Source organism: Bolinopsis microptera, chromosome 2 (assembly GCF_026151205.1).
Source record: "Bolinopsis microptera isolate Bmic1 chromosome 2, MBARI_Bmic_1.0, whole genome shotgun sequence".
NCBI classification, from domain to species: domain Eukaryota; kingdom Metazoa; phylum Ctenophora; class Tentaculata; order Lobata; family Bolinopsidae; genus Bolinopsis; species Bolinopsis microptera.
Window position 1 is genome coordinate 2688898 of NC_087073.1, and position 19490 is coordinate 2708387.

At 39.2% G+C, this 19490-nt stretch overlaps 5 protein-coding genes and 1 pseudogene across 5 annotated transcripts; 5 read left to right on the forward strand and 1 right to left on the reverse strand.

The window, feature by feature from the left end:
• LOC134826327 (zinc finger protein 25-like) lies at window positions 1–1094 on the forward strand. Its single transcript, XM_063838661.1, has one exon. It carries the CDS (start codon window positions 1–3, stop codon window positions 925–927), a length of 927 nt encoding a protein of 308 aa, XP_063694731.1. The 3' UTR covers window positions 928–1094.
• A 1955-nt stretch (window positions 1095–3049) lies between these two features.
• LOC134811592 (zinc finger protein 892-like) lies at window positions 3050–4104 on the forward strand. Its single transcript, XM_063818567.1, has one exon. The coding sequence runs from the start codon at window positions 3166–3168 to the stop codon at window positions 4090–4092; it is 927 nt and encodes a 308-aa protein (XP_063674637.1). The 5' UTR covers window positions 3050–3165; the 3' UTR covers window positions 4093–4104.
• Window positions 4105–4918: 814 nt separating this feature from the next.
• On the forward strand, window positions 4919–5916 carry LOC134826328 (zinc finger protein 501-like; annotated as a pseudogene).
• Window positions 5917–9374: 3458 nt separating this feature from the next.
• On the forward strand, window positions 9375–10288 carry LOC134826329 (zinc finger protein 300-like). Its single transcript, XM_063838662.1, is given in 2 exon segments — window positions 9375–9505; window positions 9507–10288. Coding segments are annotated over 2 exon segments (603 nt in total). The 3' UTR covers window positions 9979–10288.
• A 148-nt stretch (window positions 10289–10436) lies between these two features.
• On the forward strand, window positions 10437–12005 carry LOC134811591 (zinc finger protein OZF-like). The gene has a single exon (XM_063818566.1). It carries the CDS (start codon window positions 10590–10592, stop codon window positions 11730–11732), a length of 1143 nt encoding a protein of 380 aa, XP_063674636.1. The 5' UTR covers window positions 10437–10589; the 3' UTR covers window positions 11733–12005.
• LOC134826330 (WD repeat-containing protein 7-like) lies at window positions 11764–18118 on the reverse strand. The gene is made up of 14 exons (XM_063838663.1): window positions 17936–18118; window positions 17664–17800; window positions 17392–17470; window positions 16898–17252; window positions 15822–16042; window positions 15435–15629; window positions 15066–15210; window positions 14587–14709; window positions 13853–13965; window positions 13540–13702; window positions 13023–13304; window positions 12482–12903; window positions 12198–12357; window positions 11764–11774 (listed from the first exon to the last, which is right to left on the reverse strand). Exons 1-14 carry the CDS (start codon window positions 18044–18046, stop codon window positions 11764–11766), a joined length of 2517 nt encoding a protein of 838 aa, XP_063694733.1. The 5' UTR covers window positions 18047–18118.
• Between the last annotated feature and the right edge of the window lie 1372 nt (window positions 18119–19490).

Genomic DNA, 19490 nt, shown 5'->3' on the forward strand with positions numbered 1-19490 from the left:
ATGTCTACTAGAAATGTTCTGTTCAGTTCTTTACGATCATCAGTCAGATTGGGCAAAGAAAATACTTCTCCTGTTGGGAAAGTTTTTAAATGTGACGATTGTTCTTATACCTGTACTGAGAACAGTGATCTTGTGAAACATTTACGTATTCACACGAGAGAGAAACCTTACAAGTGTAAGGAATGTTCATATTATAGTGCTCAGAAAGGTGATCTCAAGAAACATATGAGGACTCACACGGGAGAGAAACCCTACAAGTGTAATGAATGTTCATATTCTAGTGCTCAGAAATGTTCGCTCACAGCGCATATAAGGACTCACACCGGAGAGAAACCCTACAAGTGTAAGGAATGTTCATATTGTAGTGCTCAGAAAGGTGATCTCAAGAGACATATGAGGACTCACACGGGAGAGAAACCCTACAAGTGTAATGAATGTTCATATACTTCCTCTGTTAAATCAAATCTTATTACACACCAACGTACTCACATGGGAGAGAAACCATACAAGTGCAAGGAATGTTCATATTGTAGTGCTCAGAAAAGTGATGTCAAGAAACATATGAGGACTCACACGGGAGAGAAACCCTACAAGTGTAACCAATGTTCATTTTGTAGTGCTCGAAAAGGTGATCTCACATTACATATTAGGACACACACGGGAGAGAAACCCTACAAGTGTAATGAATGTTCATATACTTGCTCTGTTAAATCAAATCTTATTATACACCAACGTACTCACACGGGAGAGAAACCCTACAAGTGTAAGGAATGTTCATATTCTTGTGCTCAGAAAGGTCATCTCTCATTACATATAAGGACTCACACTGGAGAGAAACCCTTCAAGTGTAAGGAATGTTCATATACTTGCTCTGATAAATCAAGTCTTGTCAGACATCAACGTACTCACACGGGAGAGAAACTCTAAATTTGCCAGGAATGTTCTCATATAACAACTTTTATACTTGTTCTGATCAGTCACACTTTATTAGATATCAGCGTATTCACGGGTAAAGAATGTCAGTTTACTTCCACTTTTATATTATTAGTTGAACAACAACGAGGTATGATCTATGGTTGCATTTAAAGTTTAGAAATAATCTCCACAAATGTTTAGAGCTATGTTTCAAATGAATTTTTCTGATTTTTAAATGAAAGAATTTTGCAGTTTGTTGCACAAATAAGTAAGGAATTAAAACCATAATCTTTGATATATTATTAGATATATCTAACCATTAATTGAATCCCACTGATTTTGTCTTGTCTCAATAGTAGAAATTAGTAAATGTATCGTTTTTCCACAATCTATATTATTTGTTATTTTTATAATATGACTATGATATGACATTTATTAACTGCATTATAGCTGCATGGTACTGATATAATATAGATATCTGAGGGCCGAGGGGGTCTAATTATTATAATTTAATAATATTCCATTTATTTATACCCACTGGTAATTAAAGATTTGGTTATTTGAATTTGGAAAGTTTGTCTATTTTTATTTTATTAATCAGTTACTAATGCAGGAAAGTTTGCCATATTAACACGGAGTAAAAGATCCACAACAGTTGCTGATAAAGAAAGAAGTAACAGAAATTTAATTTCGATCAAAAAGGAAATAAAAACTGAACAGGAGGAGGTGACTAGAATATCACATGGTTTCATTTGTCCGAAATGTGAAGCTCACTTCCTCTATGATGAGTTCTTTGTGGAACATATCAGAGAACATCATGATGAAAAAATCAATGATATGTCTACTAGAAATGTCTTGTTAAATTCTTTACGATCATCAGACAGGTTGGGCAAAGAAAGTACTTCTCCTGTTGAGAGTGATTTTAAATGTGACGATTGTTCTTATACCTGTACTGAGAACAGTAATCTTGTGAAACATTTACGTATTCACACGGGAGAGAAATCCTACGAGTGCCAGGAATGTTCATATTGTAGTGCTCAGAAAGGTGATCTCAAGAAACATATGAGGACTCACACCGGAGAGAAACCCTACAAGTGTAAGGAATGTTCATATTGTAGTGCTCAGAAAGGTGATCTCAAGAAACATATGAGGACTCACACGGGAGAGAAACCCTACAAGTGTAAGGAATGTTCATATACTTGCTCTGTTAAATCAAGTCTTATAATACACCAACATACTCACACAGGAGAGAAACCCAACAAGTGCAAGGAATGTTCATATTGTAGTGCTCAGAAATGTGATCTCAATAAACATATGAGGACTCACACGGGAGAGAAACCCTACAAGTGTAAGGAATGTTCATATACTTGCTCTGTTAAATCACGTCTTGTCAGACATCAACGTACTCACACGGGAGAGAAACTCTAAATTTGCCAGGAATGTTCTTATACAACTCTTATAGTTATACTTGTTCTGATCAGTCACACTTTATTAGATACCAGCGTATTCACGGGTAAAGAATGTCAGTTTACTTCCACTTTTATATTATTAGTTCAACAACGAGGTATGATCAATGATTGTATTTATTGTTTAGAAATAATCTCCACCAATGTTTAGAGCTATGTTTGACATGATTTTTCTGATTTTTAAATGAAAGAATTTTGCAGTTTGTTGCACAAATAAGTAAGGAATTAATCATAATCTTTGATATATTATTAGATATATCTAACCATTAATTGAATCCCACTGATTTTGTCTTGTCTCAATAGTAGAAATTAGTAAATGTATCGTTGTTTCCACAATCTATTAATATTATTTGTTATTTTTGTAATATGACTATGATATGACATTTTTTAACTGCATTAAAGCTGCATGGTACTGATAGAAAAGAGATATCTGAGGGGGTCTAATTATTATAATTTAATAATAAATTCCATTTATTTATACCCACTGGTAATTAAAGATTTTGTTATTTGAATTTGGAAAGTTTGTGTATTTTTATTTTATTAATCAGTTACTAATGCAGGAAAGTTTGCCATGTTAACACGGAGTAAAACATCCACAACAGTTGCTGATAAAGAAAGAAGTAACAGAAATTTAATTTCGATCAAAAAGGAAATAAAAACTGAACAGGAGGAGGTGACTAGAATATCACATGGTTTCATTTGTCCGAAATGTGAAGCTCACTTCCTCTATGATGAGTTCTTTGTGGAACATATCAGAGAACATCATGATGAAAAAATCAATGATATGTCTACTAGAAATGTCTTGTTAAATTCTTTACGATCATCAGACAGGTTGGGCAAAGAAAGTACTTCTCCTGTTGAGAGTGATTTTAAATGTGACGATTGTTCTTATACCTGTACTGAGAACAGTAATCTTGTGAAACATTTACGTATTCACACGGGAGAGAAATCCTACGAGTGCCAGGAATGTTCATATTGTAGTGCTCAGAAAGGTGATCTCAAGAAACATATGAGGACTCACACGGGAGAGAAATCCTACAAGTGTAAGGAATGTTCATATACTTGCTCTGTTAAATCAAGTCTTATAATACACCAACGTACTCACACAGGAGAAAAACCCTACAAGTGCAAGGAATGTTCATATTGTAGTGCTCAGAAATGTGATCTCATTAAACATATGAGGACTCACACGGGAGAGAAACCCTACGAGTGTAAGGAATGTTCATATACTTTCTCTGTTAAATCAAGGCTTATCAGACACCAACGTACTCACACGGGAGAGAAACCCTACAAGTGTAACCGATGTTCATATTGTAGTGCTCGGAAAGGTGATCTCAAGAATCATATGAAGACTCACACGGGAGAGAGACCCTACAAGTGTAACCGATGTTCATTTTGTAGTGCTCGGAAAGGTGATCTCATTAAACATATGAGGACTCACACGGGAGAGAAACCCTACAAGTGTAAGGAATGTTCATATACTTGCTCTGATAAATCACGTCTTGTCAGACACCACCGAACTCACACGGGAGAGAAACCCTACAAGTGTAAGGAATGTTCATATTCTTGTGCTCAGAAAGGTCATCTCTCATTACATATAAGGACTCACACTGGAGAGAAACCCTTCAAGTGTAAGGAATGTTCATATACTTGCTCTGATAAATCAAGTCTTGTCAGACATCAACGTACTCACGCGGGAGAGAAACTCTAAATTTGCCAGGAATGTTCTCATATAACAACTTTTATACTTGTTCTGATCAGTCACACTTTATTAGATATCAGCGTATTCACGGGTAAAGAATGTCAGTTTACTTCCACTTTTATATTATTAGTCACTGAACAACAACGCGGTATGATCTATGGTTGCATTTAAAGTTTAGAAATAATCTCCACAAATGTTTAGAGCTATGTTTGAAATGAATTTTTCTGATTTTTAAATGAAAGAATTTTGCAGTTTGTTGCACAAATAAGTAAGGAATTAATCATAATCTTTGATATATTATTAGATATATCTAACCATTAATTGAATCCCACTGATTTTGTCTTGTCTCAATAGTAGAAATTAGTAAATGTATCGTTTTTCCACAATCTATATTATTTGTTATTTTTATAATATGACTATGATATGACATTTATTAACTGCATTATAGCTGCATGGTACTGATATAATATAGATATCTGAGGGCCGAGGGGGTCTAATTATTATAATTTAATAATATTCCATTTATTTATACCCACTGGTAATTAAAGATTTGGTTATTTGAATTTGGAAAGTTTGTCTATTTTTATTTTATTAATAAGTTATTAATGCAGGAAAGTTTGTCATGTTAACACGGAGTAAAAGATCCACAACAGTTGCTGATAAAGAAAGAAGTAACAGCAATTTAATTTCGATCGAAAAGGAAATAAAAACTGAACAGGAGGAGGTGATTAGAATATCACATGGTTTTATTTGTCCGAAATGTGAAGCTCACTTCCTCTATGATGAGTTCTTTGTGGAACATATCAGAGAACATCATGATGAAAACATCAATGATATGTCCTCTAGAAATGTCTTGTTAAATTCTTTACGATCATCAGACAGGTTTGGCAAAGAAAATACTTCTGTTGGGAAAGCTTTTGAATGTGACGATTGTTCTTATACATGTACTGAGAACAGTGATCTTGTGAAACATTTACGTATTCACACGGGAGAGAAATCCTACGAGTGCCAGGAAAGTTCATATTGTAGTGCTCAGAAAGGTGATCTGAAGAAACATATGAGGACTCACACGGGAGAGAAACCCTACAAGTGTAAGGAATGTTCATATACTTGCTCTGTTAAATCAAGTCTTATAATACACCAACGTACTCACACAGGAGAGAAACCCTACAAGTGCAAGGAATGTTCATATTGTAGTGCTAAGAAATGTGATCTCATTAATCATATGAGGACTCACACGGGAGAGAAACCCTACGAGTGTAAGGAATGTTCATATACTTTCTCTGTTAAATCAAGGCTTATCAGACACCAACGTACTCACACGGGAGAGAAACCTCACAAGTGTAACCGATGTTCATATTGTAGTGCTCAGAAAGGTGATCTGAAGAAACATATGAGGACTCACACGGGAGAGAAACCCTACAAGTGTAAGGAATGTTCATATACTTGCTCTGTTAAATCAAGTCTTATAATACACCACCGAACTCACACGGGAGAGAAACCCTACTTAAGTGTAAGGAATGTTCATATTCTTGTGCTCAGAAAGGTCATCTCTCATTACATATAAGGACTCATACTGGAGAGAAACCCTTCAAGTGTAAGGAATGTTCATATACTTGCTCTGATAAATCAAGTCTTATCAGACATCAACGTACTCACACGGGAGAAAAACTCTAAATTTGCCAGGAATGTTTTTATATAACAACTTTTATACTTGTTCTGATCAGTCACACTTTATTAGATATCAGCGTATTCACGGGTAAAGAATGTCAGTTAACTTCCACTTTTATATTATTAGTTCAACAACGAGTTATGATGTATGGTTGCATTTAAAGTTTAGAAATAATCTCCACAAATGTTTAGAGCTATTTTTAAATGAAAGAATTTTGCAGTCTGTTGCACAAATAAGTAAGGAATTAATCATAATCTTTGATATATTGGGGGGGGGGGGGTGTCACGTCCGTCTATGTCCGCTTGTCTCATAGAATCCAAAAAGGACAGGACATAGGCGGACATAGGCGGACATAGGCGGACATAGACGGACATAGGCGGACATAGGCGGACATAGACGGACATAGGCGGACATTAATGGACACCTAAATTGCTAAATAAAATGTTCAATTTTTGCTGTTATAGGGGGATCATGTTTTTTGTCCGTTCAATACCCTATATTTTCAAAACGGACAAAAAATAGAGCGGCAAAAACGGACAAAAATGGAAATAACATTTAGATGCTTCCTCCTCCTACTCTTCCTCCTCCTCCCCCTGGGTCTTCCTGATCTTCCTCAGTCCTCTTCCTCCTCCCCTCCCCATTCCTCCTCCTCCTCCTGAGTCCTCCTCAGTCCTCCTCCTTCTCAGTCATCGTCAGTTCCTTCTGAGTCCTCCTCCTGAGTCCTCCTCCTCCTCCCTCTCAGTCATCCTCCTCAGTCATCCTCCTCAGCCATCCTCCCCAGCCATCCTCCCCAGCCATCCTCCTCAGTACTCCTCAGTCCTCCTCCTTCTCAGTCATCCTCCTCAGTACTCCTCAGTCCTCCTCCTTCTCAGTCATCGTCAGTTCCTTCTGAGTCCTCCTCCCCAGTCCTCTTCCTCCTCCCCTCCTCAGTTCTCCTCCTCCTGGGTCCTCCTCCTCCTCTTCATCCTCCTCCTCTTCCTCCTCAGTCCTCAGTCCTCCTCCTCATCCTTCTCCTCAGTCCTCCATCCTCCTCCTCAGTCCTCCCCCAGTCCCCCTCCTCCTCCTCCTATTCAGTCCTCCTCCTCCTCCTCCTCCTTCTCAGTCCTCCTCAGTCCTGATCCTCCTCCTCCTCCTCCTCCTCTTCCCTTTCAGTCATCCTCCTCAGCCATCCTCCTCAGTCCTCCTCCTCCTGGGTCCTCCTCCTCCTCTTCATCGTCCTCTTCCTCCTCGGTCCTCAGTCCTCCTCCTCCTGGGTCCTCCTCCTCATCCTTCTCATCAGTCCTCCTCCTCCCCAGTCCTCTCCCAGTCCCCCTCCTTCTCCTCAGTCCTCCTCCTCCTGGGTCCTCCTCCTCCTCTTCATCCTCCTCCTCTTCCTCCTCAGTCCTCAGTCCTCCTCCTCATCCTTCTCCTCAGTCCTCCATCCTCCTCCTCAGTCCTCCCCCAGTCCCCCTCCTCCTCCTCCTATTCAGTCCTCCTCCTCCTCCTCCTCCTTCTCAGTCCTCCTCAGTCCTGATCCTCCTCCTCCTCCTCCTCCTCTTCCCTTTCAGTCATCCTCCTCAGCCATCCTCCTCAGTCCTCCTCCTCCTGGGTCCTCCTCCTCCTCTTCATCGTCCTCTTCCTCCTCGGTCCTCAGTCCTCCTCCTCCTGGGTCCTCCTCCTCATCCTTCTCATCAGTCCTCCTCCTCCCCAGTCCTCTCCCAGTCCCCCTCCTTCTCCTCCTCCTATTCAGTCCTCCTCCTCCTCCTCCTCAGTTCTCCTCAGTCATCCTCCTCAGTCATCCTCCTCAGCCATCCTCCCCAGCCATCCTCCTCAGCCATCCTCCTCAGTACTCCTCAGTCCTCCTCCTTCTCAGTCATCGTCAGTTCCTTCTGAGTCCTCCTCCTGAGTCCTCCTCCTCCTCCCTCTCAGTCATCCTCCTCAGTCATCCTCCTCAGCCATCCTCCCCAGCCATCCTCCCCAGCCATCCTCCTCAGTACTCCTCAGTCCTCCTCCTTCTCAGTCATCCTCCTCAGTACTCCTCAGTCCTCCTCCTTCTCAGTCATCGTCAGTTCCTTCTGAGTCCTCCTCCCCAGTCCTCTTCCTCCTCCCCTCCTCAGTTCTCCTCCTCCTGGGTCCTCCTCCTCCTCTTCATCCTCATCAGTCCTCAACAGTTCTCCTCCTCCCCAGTCCTCCTCCTCCTCCTGGGGCCTTTTCCTGGGTCCTCCTCCTCCTGGGTCCTCCTCCTCCTGGGTCCTCCTTCTCCTCCTCAGTCCTTCTCCTCCTCCTCCTCAGTCCTCTTCCTCCTCTTCCTCCTCCTCCTCCCTCTCAGTCATCCTCCTCAGCCATCCTCCTCAGCCATCCTCCTGAGTCCTCCTCCTTCTCAGTCCTCCTCAGTCCTCCTCCTGAGTCCTCCTCCTCCTGAGTCATCCTCCTCAGTTCTCCTCCTCCTCCTCCTAGGTCCTCCTTCTGGGTCCTCCTCCTCCTCCTCCTGGGTCTTCCTGATCCTTCTCCTCCCTCTCAGTCATCCTCCTCAGTCATCCTCCTCAGTCATCCTCCTCAGCCATCCTCCTCAGCCATCCTTCTCAGTACTCTTCAGTACTCTTCAGTCCTCAAAATGTTTGTCCGCTAATGTCCACCAATGTCCGCTAATGTCCACCAATGTCCATCCAAGTCCGCCAATGTCCGTCCGGGTCCCCCAATGTCCGTCCGAGTCCGCCAATGTCCGTCCGAGTCCGCCAATGTCCGTCCAAGTCCGCCAATGTCCGTCCGTGTCCGCCAATGTCCCAAAAAACACGTCCGTTGTCTCATAGAATCCAAAAAGGACAGGACATAGGCGGACATAGACGGACATGACACCCCCCCCCCCCTATATTATTAGATATATCTAACCATTAATTGAATCCCACTGATTTTGTCTTGTCTCAATAGTAGAAATTAGTAAATGTATCGTTTTTCCACAATCTATATTATTTGTTATTTTTATAATATGACTATGATATGACATTTATTAACTGCATTAAAGCTGCATGGTACTGATAGAAAAGAGATATCTGAGGGGGTCTAATTATTATAATTTAATAATAAATTCCATTTATTTATACCCACTGGTAATTAAAGATTTGGTTATTTAAATTTGGAAAGTTTGTCTATTTTTATTTTATTAATCAGTTACTAATGCAGGAAAGTTTGTCATGTTAACACGGAGTAAAAGATCCACAACAGTTGCTGATAAAGAAAAGAGTAACAAAAATTTAATTTCGATCAAAAAGGAAATAAAAACTGAACAGGAGGAGGTGACTAGAATATCACATGGTTTCATTTGTCCGAAATGTGAAGCTCACTTCCTCTATGATGAGTTCTTTGTGGAACATATCAGAGAACATCATGATGAAAAAATCAATGATATGTCTACTAAAGATGTCCTGTTAAATTCTTTACGATCATCAGACAGGTTGGGCAAAGAAAGTACTTCTCCTGTTGAGAGTGATTTTAAATGTGACGATTGTTCTTATACCTTTATACCTGTAATGAGAACAGTGACCTTGTGAAACATTTACGTATTCACACGGGAGAGAAATCCTACGAGTGCCAGGAATGTTCATATTGTAGTGCTCAGAAAGGTGATCTCAAGAAACATATAATGAGGACTCACACGGGAGAGAAACCCTACAAGTGTAAGGAATGTTCATATACTTTCTCTGTTAAATCAAGTCTTATCAGACACCAACGTACTCACACGGGAGAGAAACCCTACAAGTGTAACCGATGCTCGGAAAGGTCATCTCTCATTACATATAAGGACTCACACTGGAGAGAAACCCTTCAAGTGTAAGGAATGTTCATATACTTGCTCTGATAAATCACGTCTTGTCATACACCACCGAACTCACACGGGAGAGAAACCCTACAAGTGTAAGGAATGTTCATATTCTTGTGCTCAGAAAGGTCATCTCTCATTACATATAAGGACTCACACTGGAGAGAAACCCTACAAGTGTAAGGAATGTTCATATTCTTGTGCTCAGAAAGGTCATCTCTCATTACATATAAGGACTCACACTGGAGAGAAACCCTACAAGTGTAAGGAATGTTCATATTCTTGTGCTCAGAAAGGTCATCTCTCATTACATATAAGGACTCACACTGGAGAGAAACCCTTCAAGTGTAAGGAATGTTCATATACTTGCTCTGATAAATCAAGTCTTGTCAGACATCAACGTACTCACACGGGAGAAAAACTCTAAATTTGCCAGGAATGTTCTCATATAACAACTTTTATACTTGTTCTGATCAGTCACACTTTATTAGATACCAGCGTATTCACGGGTAAAGAATGTCAGTTTACTTCACTTTTATATTATTAGTTGAACAACAACGAGGTATGATCTATGGTTGCATTTAAAGTTTAGAAATAATCTCCACAAATGTTTAGAGCTATGTTTGAAATGAATTTTTCTGATTTTTAAATGAAAGAATTTTGCAGTTTGTTGCACAAATAAGTAAGGAATTAATCATAATCTTTGATATATTATTAGATATATCTAACCATTAATTGAATCCCACTGATTTTGTCTTGTCTCAATAGTAGAAATTAGTAAATGTATCGTTTTTCCACAATCTATATATTATTTGTTATTTTTATAATATGACTATGATATGACATTTTTTAACTGAGTTATAGCTGCATGGTACTGATATAATATAGATATCTGAGGGCTGAGGGGGTCTAATTATTATAATTTAATAATATTCCATTTATTTATACCCACTGGTAATTAAAGATTTGGTTATTTGAATTTGGAAAGTTTGTCTATTTTTATTTTATTAATCAGTTACTAATGCAGGAAAGTTTGCCATGTTAACACGGAGTAAAAGATTCTCAACAGCTGCTGATAAAGAAAACAGTAACATAAATTTAATTCCGATCAAAAAGGAAATAAAAACCGAGCAGGAGGAGGTGACTGGAATATCACATGGTTTCATTTGTCCGCAATGTGAAGCTCACTTCCTTTATGATGAGTTCTTTGTGGAACATATCAGAGAACATCATGGTGAAACGATCAATGATATGTCTACTAAAGATGTCCTGTTAAACTCTTTACGATCATCAGATAGGTTAGGGAAAGAAAATACTTCTCTTGTTGGGAAAGCTTTTAAATGTGACGATTGTTCTTATACCTGTAATGAGAACAGTGATCTTGTGAAACATTTTAAATGCATTCACACGGGAGAGAAACCCTACAAGTGTAACCAATGTTCATATTCTTGCTCTGATAAATCAAGTCTTATTATACACAATCGTACTCACACGAGAGAGAAACCTTACAAGTGTAAGGAATGTTCATATTATAGTGCTCAGAAAGGTGATCTCAAGAAACATATGAGGACTCACACAGGAGAGAAACCCTACAAGTGCAACGAATGTTCGTATTCTAGTGCTCAGAAATGTTCGCTCACAGCGCATATAAGGACTCACACCGGAGAGAAACCCTACAAGTGTAAGGAATGTTCATATTGTAGTGCTCAGAAAGGTGATCTCAAGAGACATATGAGGACTCACACGGGAGAGAAACCCTACAAGTGTAATGAATGTTCATATACTTCCTCTGTTAAATCAAATCTTATTACACACCAACGTACTCACATGGGAGAGAAACCCTACAAGTGTAACCAATGTTCGTTTTGTAGTGCTCGGAAAGGTGATCTCACATTACATATTAGGACACACACGGGAGAGAAACCCTACAAGTGTAATGAATGTTCATATACTTGCTCTGTTCAATCTAATCTTATTATACACCAACGTACTCACACGGGAGAGAAACCCTACAAGTGTAAGGAATGTTCATATTCGTGTGCTCAGAAAGGTCATCTCTCATTACATATAAGGACTCACACTGGAGAGAAACCCTACAAGTGTAAGGAATGTTCATATACTTGCTCTGTTAAATCAAGTCTTGTCAGACATCAACGTACTCATACGGGAGAGAAACTCTAAAATTGCCAGGAATGTTCTTATATAACAACTTTTATACTTGTTCTGATCAGTCACACTTTATTAGATACCAGCGTATTCACGGGTAAAGAATGTCAGTTTACTTCCACTTTTATATTATTAGTTGAACAACAACGAGGTATGATCTATGGTTGCATTTAAAGTTTAGAAATAATCTCCACCAATGTTTAGAGCTATGTTTGAAATGAATTTTTCTGATTTTTAAATGAAAGAATTTTGCAGTTTGTTGCACAAATAAGTAAGGAATTAATCATAATCTTTGATATATTATTAGATATATCTAAACAATTTAATGTGCAGTCGTGTCAACGTTTTTAAGGAATGGATTGTGATGAACGGTCCCAAACGGCCAAATTCAAGAGTTACCAGTCTACTGGGTAGTTCGGTTAAGCTACGTTAGAGAATACATAAAAAAAACTGAATCCCAATTCTTATCAACTTTAATACCTCTTTTAGCAGTGTTGTTTTTAGCGCGTCTGTTGAAAGAGAGAGTGAGATCAGTTGACATTTGTTTGTTAGCAAGTGCTGAAACTGATAACAGGTGTTGTGTAGTTAGAGTTGAGGAGATACACCACCTCCCAAATGGAGCCTCAACTGTATTGGGACTCTGAAATTAGGTGGAATTGAAAATATATAAGTATATAATACACTTTTAAGGATAGGCCCTATGAAATTTAATTTGATAATTGAAAGTTAATTCTAAGTATCAGTATGTGTGCCAGATAAAGTACCTGTTGTTGTATGCTCTGTTCCCAGCCAGGTAACAGTAACATGAAAGTAGAGCTGCTCCCCACAGTACCGTAAGATAACTCCTTGCCCGGAACTAGGAGCCCCAGGTGCTTGACACAGGTCCGGTCTATGTTCAGGTCCACACCCCAGGCGTGGAGACATGACAACAGCAGGGAACATGTTAGTTTGATGATGTCCAGTGTCTCCTTGTCGTCCTCTTTGTCCTCTATGTCCTCCGAACTGCTCTTTATCTCCGCAGTGTTTTCCACCGGTATCTCTGATATCACACTTCTCTCTTCCAGTAACTTGGCCGTCTCTGTCTGTTTGATTATCGAGGTCCGTCTGTCTGATAGTCGCTGATCTGCACGTGCTGATGCGCGCCGCCTTTCCGTTACATTAGGCTGGGACTTGCTCCTCTCAAACTCTGCGTTAAAATGGGATTTAGAGTTATAGAAGTGATAAGTTTTGAATGCTATAATTCATTTGAGAAAGAAAACGAAAAATAACTACACACAGGATGTGTCTTAGTTTAGTACCACTGACCATGAGTCATGATGTCTCCTTGAAGTTGAGATAGTAAGTGTAAGAGTAGTTCCGTATCAAAGAGTAGTAGGTGAGACATGTTGTCACCAGATGAGAAGCTGAAGGGAACCACACTGAGACCGGTGCTGTGTCTGGTTACGCTACTGGAGGGTTTTATCTCTAGTTTACAGTGCTCGCCTTCACTGAAGGTTTGACAGGCGGATACCAAACTCAGAGCCACTGCTCCTGTCTCTATTCTGTCCAGGTGTCCTGTACTCAGTCCCCAAACGTACACTGTGTCATCTGCCAGGCATAAAATTGTTATTAAGCAAATACCTTTTTCAATCTATAATCAAACAATCGCTGACTAATCCTCACTTAGAAAGTGAACGAGTAGGAACGAGTAGGATGTCCTAACCTAAAAAGTGAACGTGTTAGATGTCTTAACCTAGACAGTGAATGAGTAGGATGTCCTAACCTAAACAGTGAACGAGTAGGATGTCGTAACTTATAAAGTGAACGAGTAGAATGTCCTAACCTAAACAGTGAACGAGTAAGATGTCCTCAGTTAGCCGCCATCTGATCTCCAGTACTCCAGTGTGATGACAGGATCCCACAAACAAGGGAGTGAACTGAGCGTGAGTTGTTATTGCGATACTGTTATCTTGACATACTGAAACTACACTCCCTCGCAACTTTCCCTGTGGAGTTGATATTTGTGAACATCAACAAATGCGGCATTGATAGTTTGGCAGTGTAAAGTTGACCAACCCTGCCAATCTTTAAACCAAGTTAATTTTATTCATTCACTAAATCAGAGGACTAATTGAGAGTGTCCACTTAATACTAACAGTGGCTTGTGTTGGAGGTAAGAACAGTCTGGTTAATGGTCCAGTGTGAGTGGTAAAACTCTGAAGTAGCACCACTTTCTTCCAATCCCAGATCTTCACACTGAAATCAGCTCCTGAACAAATTTTACAGATTTACACGTGTCTGGGACCAACAGAGTGCTTTTTTTCGAATGATACGGACATGAGATTAGTTTGATGACTGACATCAGTGAGTGATACAAGCGATCAATGTTGCTGTTTTACAATCTATATCTCGGTCGGGCTCGGCTAGTATGATTAAATTTAGCTTGCTTATTACGCTCGCGCGCGTCACGTGACTTACAAACGCGCACAAAAGCGCACTTTTTAAGCTTCGCGCGTTACAAAAAAGCGAACAAATTTCCGTCTCTAATATTGCCACACTATTCCACACGCGGACTTTGTTTTCAAAATTTAGCTAAAAAGCTTCAGTTATAATAGAATCGTTATAAAATATATATTGGCAATTCTTGGATCGGAGCATATACAAGAGGCTGTAAATCTAATAACAGTAATATAAAGATAGTAAAGAAGTACAACTTTATGACTCCAGGAAACGATAGCGGTATAGAATTGTATCAGATACTGTACTCTTATAACTGTACTGGGTAACACGCCTCATCACTAGGCAAATAGTTACTTTTAACATCATTCTAGTTACGAACATGAATACGAATCTGTCGCATATATCTTAAAGAAATGCCCAAAAATGTTACCTCCACTGTAGAGAATGTTAGGAAGATAAGAAGAAGGTTGGCTGGCATGAGGATATAGCAGTACACTAACATTCCCTTTGTGCCCCTTTAACCTCACTCTCGAATCTATCTCCTCTGAATCTTCTGAAATATTTATAAAACCTTCATAAAGTCATAACGGTGTTTCCAAACTTTTTGCCAGAGGATCGGATCTAACTCGAACAATTATTTTCAATCATGAATAATCATCTTGTTAAGGATTAATTACAAGTATGAAGTCTATTATTTATAGAGTGAACTGGCAATAATCTTAAATTTGGTGCATTTTCAATGTTAATGTCTAGTCTAAACTACTAAACTATTAGTTAATGCCTAGAATTCACCGCTAACACCCTCTGTCTAGCCGCACGAAAAAAAGACTCAATATCAGTACACGACTTTATCAGCACATGAACATTGAAAAAGGTTGGTAATGAAGAAGGAATATGACAATATCTTACCAGTACATTTGAACAGGGAGTGAGTAAGGAAGTGGTGAACTAGTCCTACAATTATATCACCAGAGGATAGCCCACAAGCGATGTAAGATAGACTCTCCAGATACACACTCGCTGTTATATCAACCGCATCACCGCATCTGTTACACTGTACATTGAGTCTGTTTATACATTAGAACAATTAACTATCGTAACAGCAGTAGTTTTAAATGTAAGGAACTGATAAGGCAGTTTAAGGGGGCATACGCTAAAACTGTCCAACCCAAATGACCTCATAGGAAGTTCAGTAACTATTTAGCTGGACATTTTTGGTGTATGCCCCCTTAAGAGGGCCAGGGGGTCACATTATGGTAAGAAAGTTCAAATATTTACCTTCTCATTGACTAAAGCAACATTGTCTTTGTTCCAAGTCTTTGATAGACTGGTATGTATACATTCCACTAAACCCTCACTAGCTATATCTTTCTCTCTATCTTGTTTCCATAGTGACAATCTGCCGTCCCTATCTCCTCTAATCAGTACATCGTGTGGGGTTCTCATAGATTTCTTGTGCACTAATAAACATTCCTGCAATTAACACAATATTAAATAACATAGATTAATTAACATACTTACACTATGTGGTCAATACGATACTAATAATTGGTAGTTAGAAAATAAACTAAAGAGTTGCAACAAAAAGGTGAGAAGAGAAGTATACTAAGGATTACGGATGGAACTTATGGTTACTGAATAGCAAATAACATATAGCAGTTGTACCATGAGAGGCCCAGTAGGTACACTGTACAGAAGAGTAGGGGGCTCTGCGCTCCAGGAAGCGTCACTGTGATCTACGGGGCGAATAGCGCGCGCAGGCAACTGGTACACGTACAACACTCCGTTCTCTCTCCACAGCATTATCTTGTCCACTGTGTAAAACTTACCACCACTCCACGGTACCTCCTGGTTACTGGCTCCAGAACATAACAACACAAAGTCACCTGAGAAGGTATTATTACTTTATTACCCTTAATTAAACACTAATAGTAGATAAGATTGTATCTTATATATTATTATTACATATATATACTATATTACTTTCTATATATAACTTTGCGCTTTTCATTAAGAATTAAAACAATGCATTCATATTATAGTCTATAGAGCCAGGGTGTGGACTGTGGACTGGCTACACCTGATAAATGTTATACGTTGTCTTATTTTAAGATGGGTTTGATGGCAACAAAGAGTGAAAAATCGGATGCTCTTACAAGACAAACAGAAACCAGGTCCTGACTATCTTTTTAGTGCCATATATTATATTATATTCCGAGTTAATTCTTCAAATGTAATCACCGACTATTAGAGTGTCTTGTGTATTTTTTCCTTTCACACTTTTTCTCGTAAAAAAGTAATAGTGAAAGGTTACGAATGGACGTTTTTGCAGAAAAACGTGGATTTTGGAGAACTAGGTAGGTGGGTTAAAATATGTCGTGTTCCTTACGTCCGTTACCATGACAACTAGCCACGCGCAGTGCAGCGCGCGAGTTTATTTTAATGTATTAATGTATGTAATGTATAGTATTAGGTAATCAGCCCAATTTGTACGTGGCACGCGTATTGTACTGATGTGTATCAATATAATTATTATGAAGTGAGCTGATTAGAGCTTATATTTATAGTTATAGTGAATGGAAATCTAGCGTCCGCCAAAACGAAACAACGGGTGCAATTCGAGTTATAGTTGTTTTAAACCTTTTTTGTCCTTGTAAAGGTCGTCAAGGAACTGGTCGCTGTTCTTCCTATGGCGCTAAATTTGAAAAATGAAAGATTAACAAAACAAATGAATTACTGACCGGCCCTGTAAATCCTCCAAATACTCTGACACACAATGAGGCAGTTGTAGAGACTACGAGGGTTGTAAGTGACACACACTGGTCGGGGACAGTTCAGTATCTTCGTCTCTGACTCTAATATCATCTTCTCCCTTCCTTCAAACTGCAGGTTCCAGGTTTTGATCTGTCCGTTAACCGTAATACAGACCACCTCCTCGTCTTTAGTTTTAGGAGGCTGGAATACAGTGTAGCACAGGACCCAGTGGGTAGGGTCGCTGGGTACCAGGTGATGTTTTATATCTAGGGTATTGTAATCCAGAACTGTTATAGCACCGTACTGCCCACAGACTAGCACGTTCTGGGATGAGGGCAGCGTCTGAAACAAGTTGGAATTACAACAACTTACTTCTTCAAATAACATATCTTTTAACCTTAACATATTATTATGAACACAATCTATCTCTAAGTGATCTTTAAACAATGAAGAGAAAAAGCTAAAGCACTGAATGAAATACCTGCAGTTTGATGAGGGGTCCTTGAACTACAGTGCTCAACATATAAGAACCATCCGTCACATTCCATTTAAATACCTCCCTGCAACGAATATCATTCCAGGTTATGTCATGAAACACAAACATTGATATAAAGAAGTGCTAACAAAATGAAAACACCCTGAATATCATAATAAAAATGTTATATGTTATAATGAGTAATTATTGCATTGTTGTTAAATAAGCTACACGAAGCTGCACATTAACAGCACTTCTAAAGATACAAGGAAACTAACCCGTTAGAAGCAGCAGATATGATATGAAAGTTGTTGAGTCCAGATACCAGCTGGTCCATGCCAACCACCTCTGTAGAATGTCCAACTAGGAAGTTCCGGGGAATCAGGGCTTCCGGGAACACGTCACACACCAGCAACTGAAAGAGAGCTCACAATAAGTATTTCATTTCAAGACCTACTTCACCTCCCACCCCTTTGTTAATCATCAACAATAATAATTATTCATAAGTAGACATATAGACTGTTTCAAAATAAATGAGTGTGTAATCAACCTGCCCCTCGGTGGATCCCGAAATGAGAACTTTGTCATCACGTGACAGAAAGAGACAAGAGACGGTGTGGGAGGGTGGTCGTGAGCCCCACAGCACTATCGGGAGGAGCATGGAGCTATAATATCGTATTAGTGCTGATATCTTCTGTCATTGTGTAACTCAGCTGTACTTCCTTGCTACAGCAATTTATTGGCATTAAATCAAACAGGATTTTTAAAGACGGTAAAAATCCGCGCGCCTAAACACTAATGCTTATTACAGAAAACACAGCAATTAAGGTGAACGATTCACCAAATTTGCAGCTTTTAGGTGCTCTCTGGTAGGATCATACCTTACTACATACCTTACTACATACCTTACTACATACCTTACTACATACCTTACTACACAGTACATGTATACCTTACTACATACCTTACTACATACCTTACTACATACCTTACTACATACCTTACTACACAGTACATGTATACCTTACTATATACCTTACTATATACCTTACTACATACCTTACTACATACCTTACTACATACCTTACTACATACCTTACTACACAGTACATGTATACCTTACTACATACCTTACTACATACCTTACTACATACCTTACTACATACCTTACTACATACCTTACTACACAGTACATGTATACCTTACTATATGGACACGTTCATTGAAGTTTGAGGAAATTGGTAAATTTCTAAAACAGCGTTTTTGACGATAGTGGTTTGATTTTAACATATATTAATCTAGCGTGTTCATAAGTTCTGAACATTAGCCACGTGACCCATACTCCCATATGCACTGCTCAAAAATAAAATGTATTGCTTTCAGGCACTATTATGTAAAAAATGTCACATTTTTGTGACATTGTTTACCATAGCTGCCCAATTAGCATTTTTTGGTCTAAAAGATAGTAGATTAGGTCAATCTAACAATTATGATACAATGTAGGCCTAAAGGGCAGTGATCGAACGGCTTTAAGGCAACATTTCGTAAACTTTGTCACACTCAGAATACGAGACCTCTTTTCTACTGTGAGGTGTCCTCAAAACCCTTTTAACTCATTATTTGATAGTTCTTCTGCCAATCATAGCCCTAAAATATGTTGTTTTGAAAAGTTAACAAATACATGCACTTAGCTATTGGGAAATGATGTAAATTCTGTCATATCATATGGAATTTGAAATTCTGGGTGAATTTCCGAAATCATTTATATCTGATTTTGGGTTGGAAGGCGGGAAAACTCTATATGAGGACGATACACGGATAGAGTTGAGACACAGTTAATAAACTGCGGAGTGACTAAAATGCTATACAGCAAAAACAGAACGCTCCAACCAAACACTCCACCTACTGATCCTAACCACCCTAACAACTCTCTAGCTCTCTCTCTTCAACCCTCATTCCCTCACTCCTCTTGGTGCACAAAACCATTCTAACCTATGTATGTCCCCCTGACGGGTTCCACAAGCCCAACGGTACATAGTTAGACGAAAAACAGAGAAGCCTTGATTGCCAGATCAAGGACTGCATCAGTAGCAGCGAAATACGGA

What these genes read in the sequence shown, in the direction of transcription:
- LOC134826327 (XM_063838661.1), top strand. Translation starts at nt 1, where the DNA reads ATGTCTACTAGAAATGTTCTGTTCAGTTCTTTACGATCATCAGTCAGA.
- LOC134811592 (XM_063818567.1), top strand. Translation starts at nt 3,166, where the DNA reads ATGTCTACTAGAAATGTCTTGTTAAATTCTTTACGATCATCAGACAGG.
- LOC134811591 (XM_063818566.1), top strand. Translation starts at nt 10,590, where the DNA reads ATGTTAACACGGAGTAAAAGATTCTCAACAGCTGCTGATAAAGAAAAC.
- LOC134826330 (XM_063838663.1), bottom strand. Translation starts at nt 18,046, where the DNA reads ATGCTCCTCCCGATAGTGCTGTGGGGCTCACGACCACCCTCCCACACC. An exon ending in CGGGATCCACCGAGGGGCAG is followed by an intron (nt 17,801 to 17,935) that starts GTTGATTACACA and finishes GCTCTCTTTCAG; the next exon opens with TTGCTGGTGTGTGACGTGTT. An exon ending in TACCTCCAACACAAGCCACT is followed by an intron (nt 13,703 to 13,852) that starts GTTAGTATTAAG and finishes TCAACTCCACAG; the next exon opens with GGAAAGTTGCGAGGGAGTGT.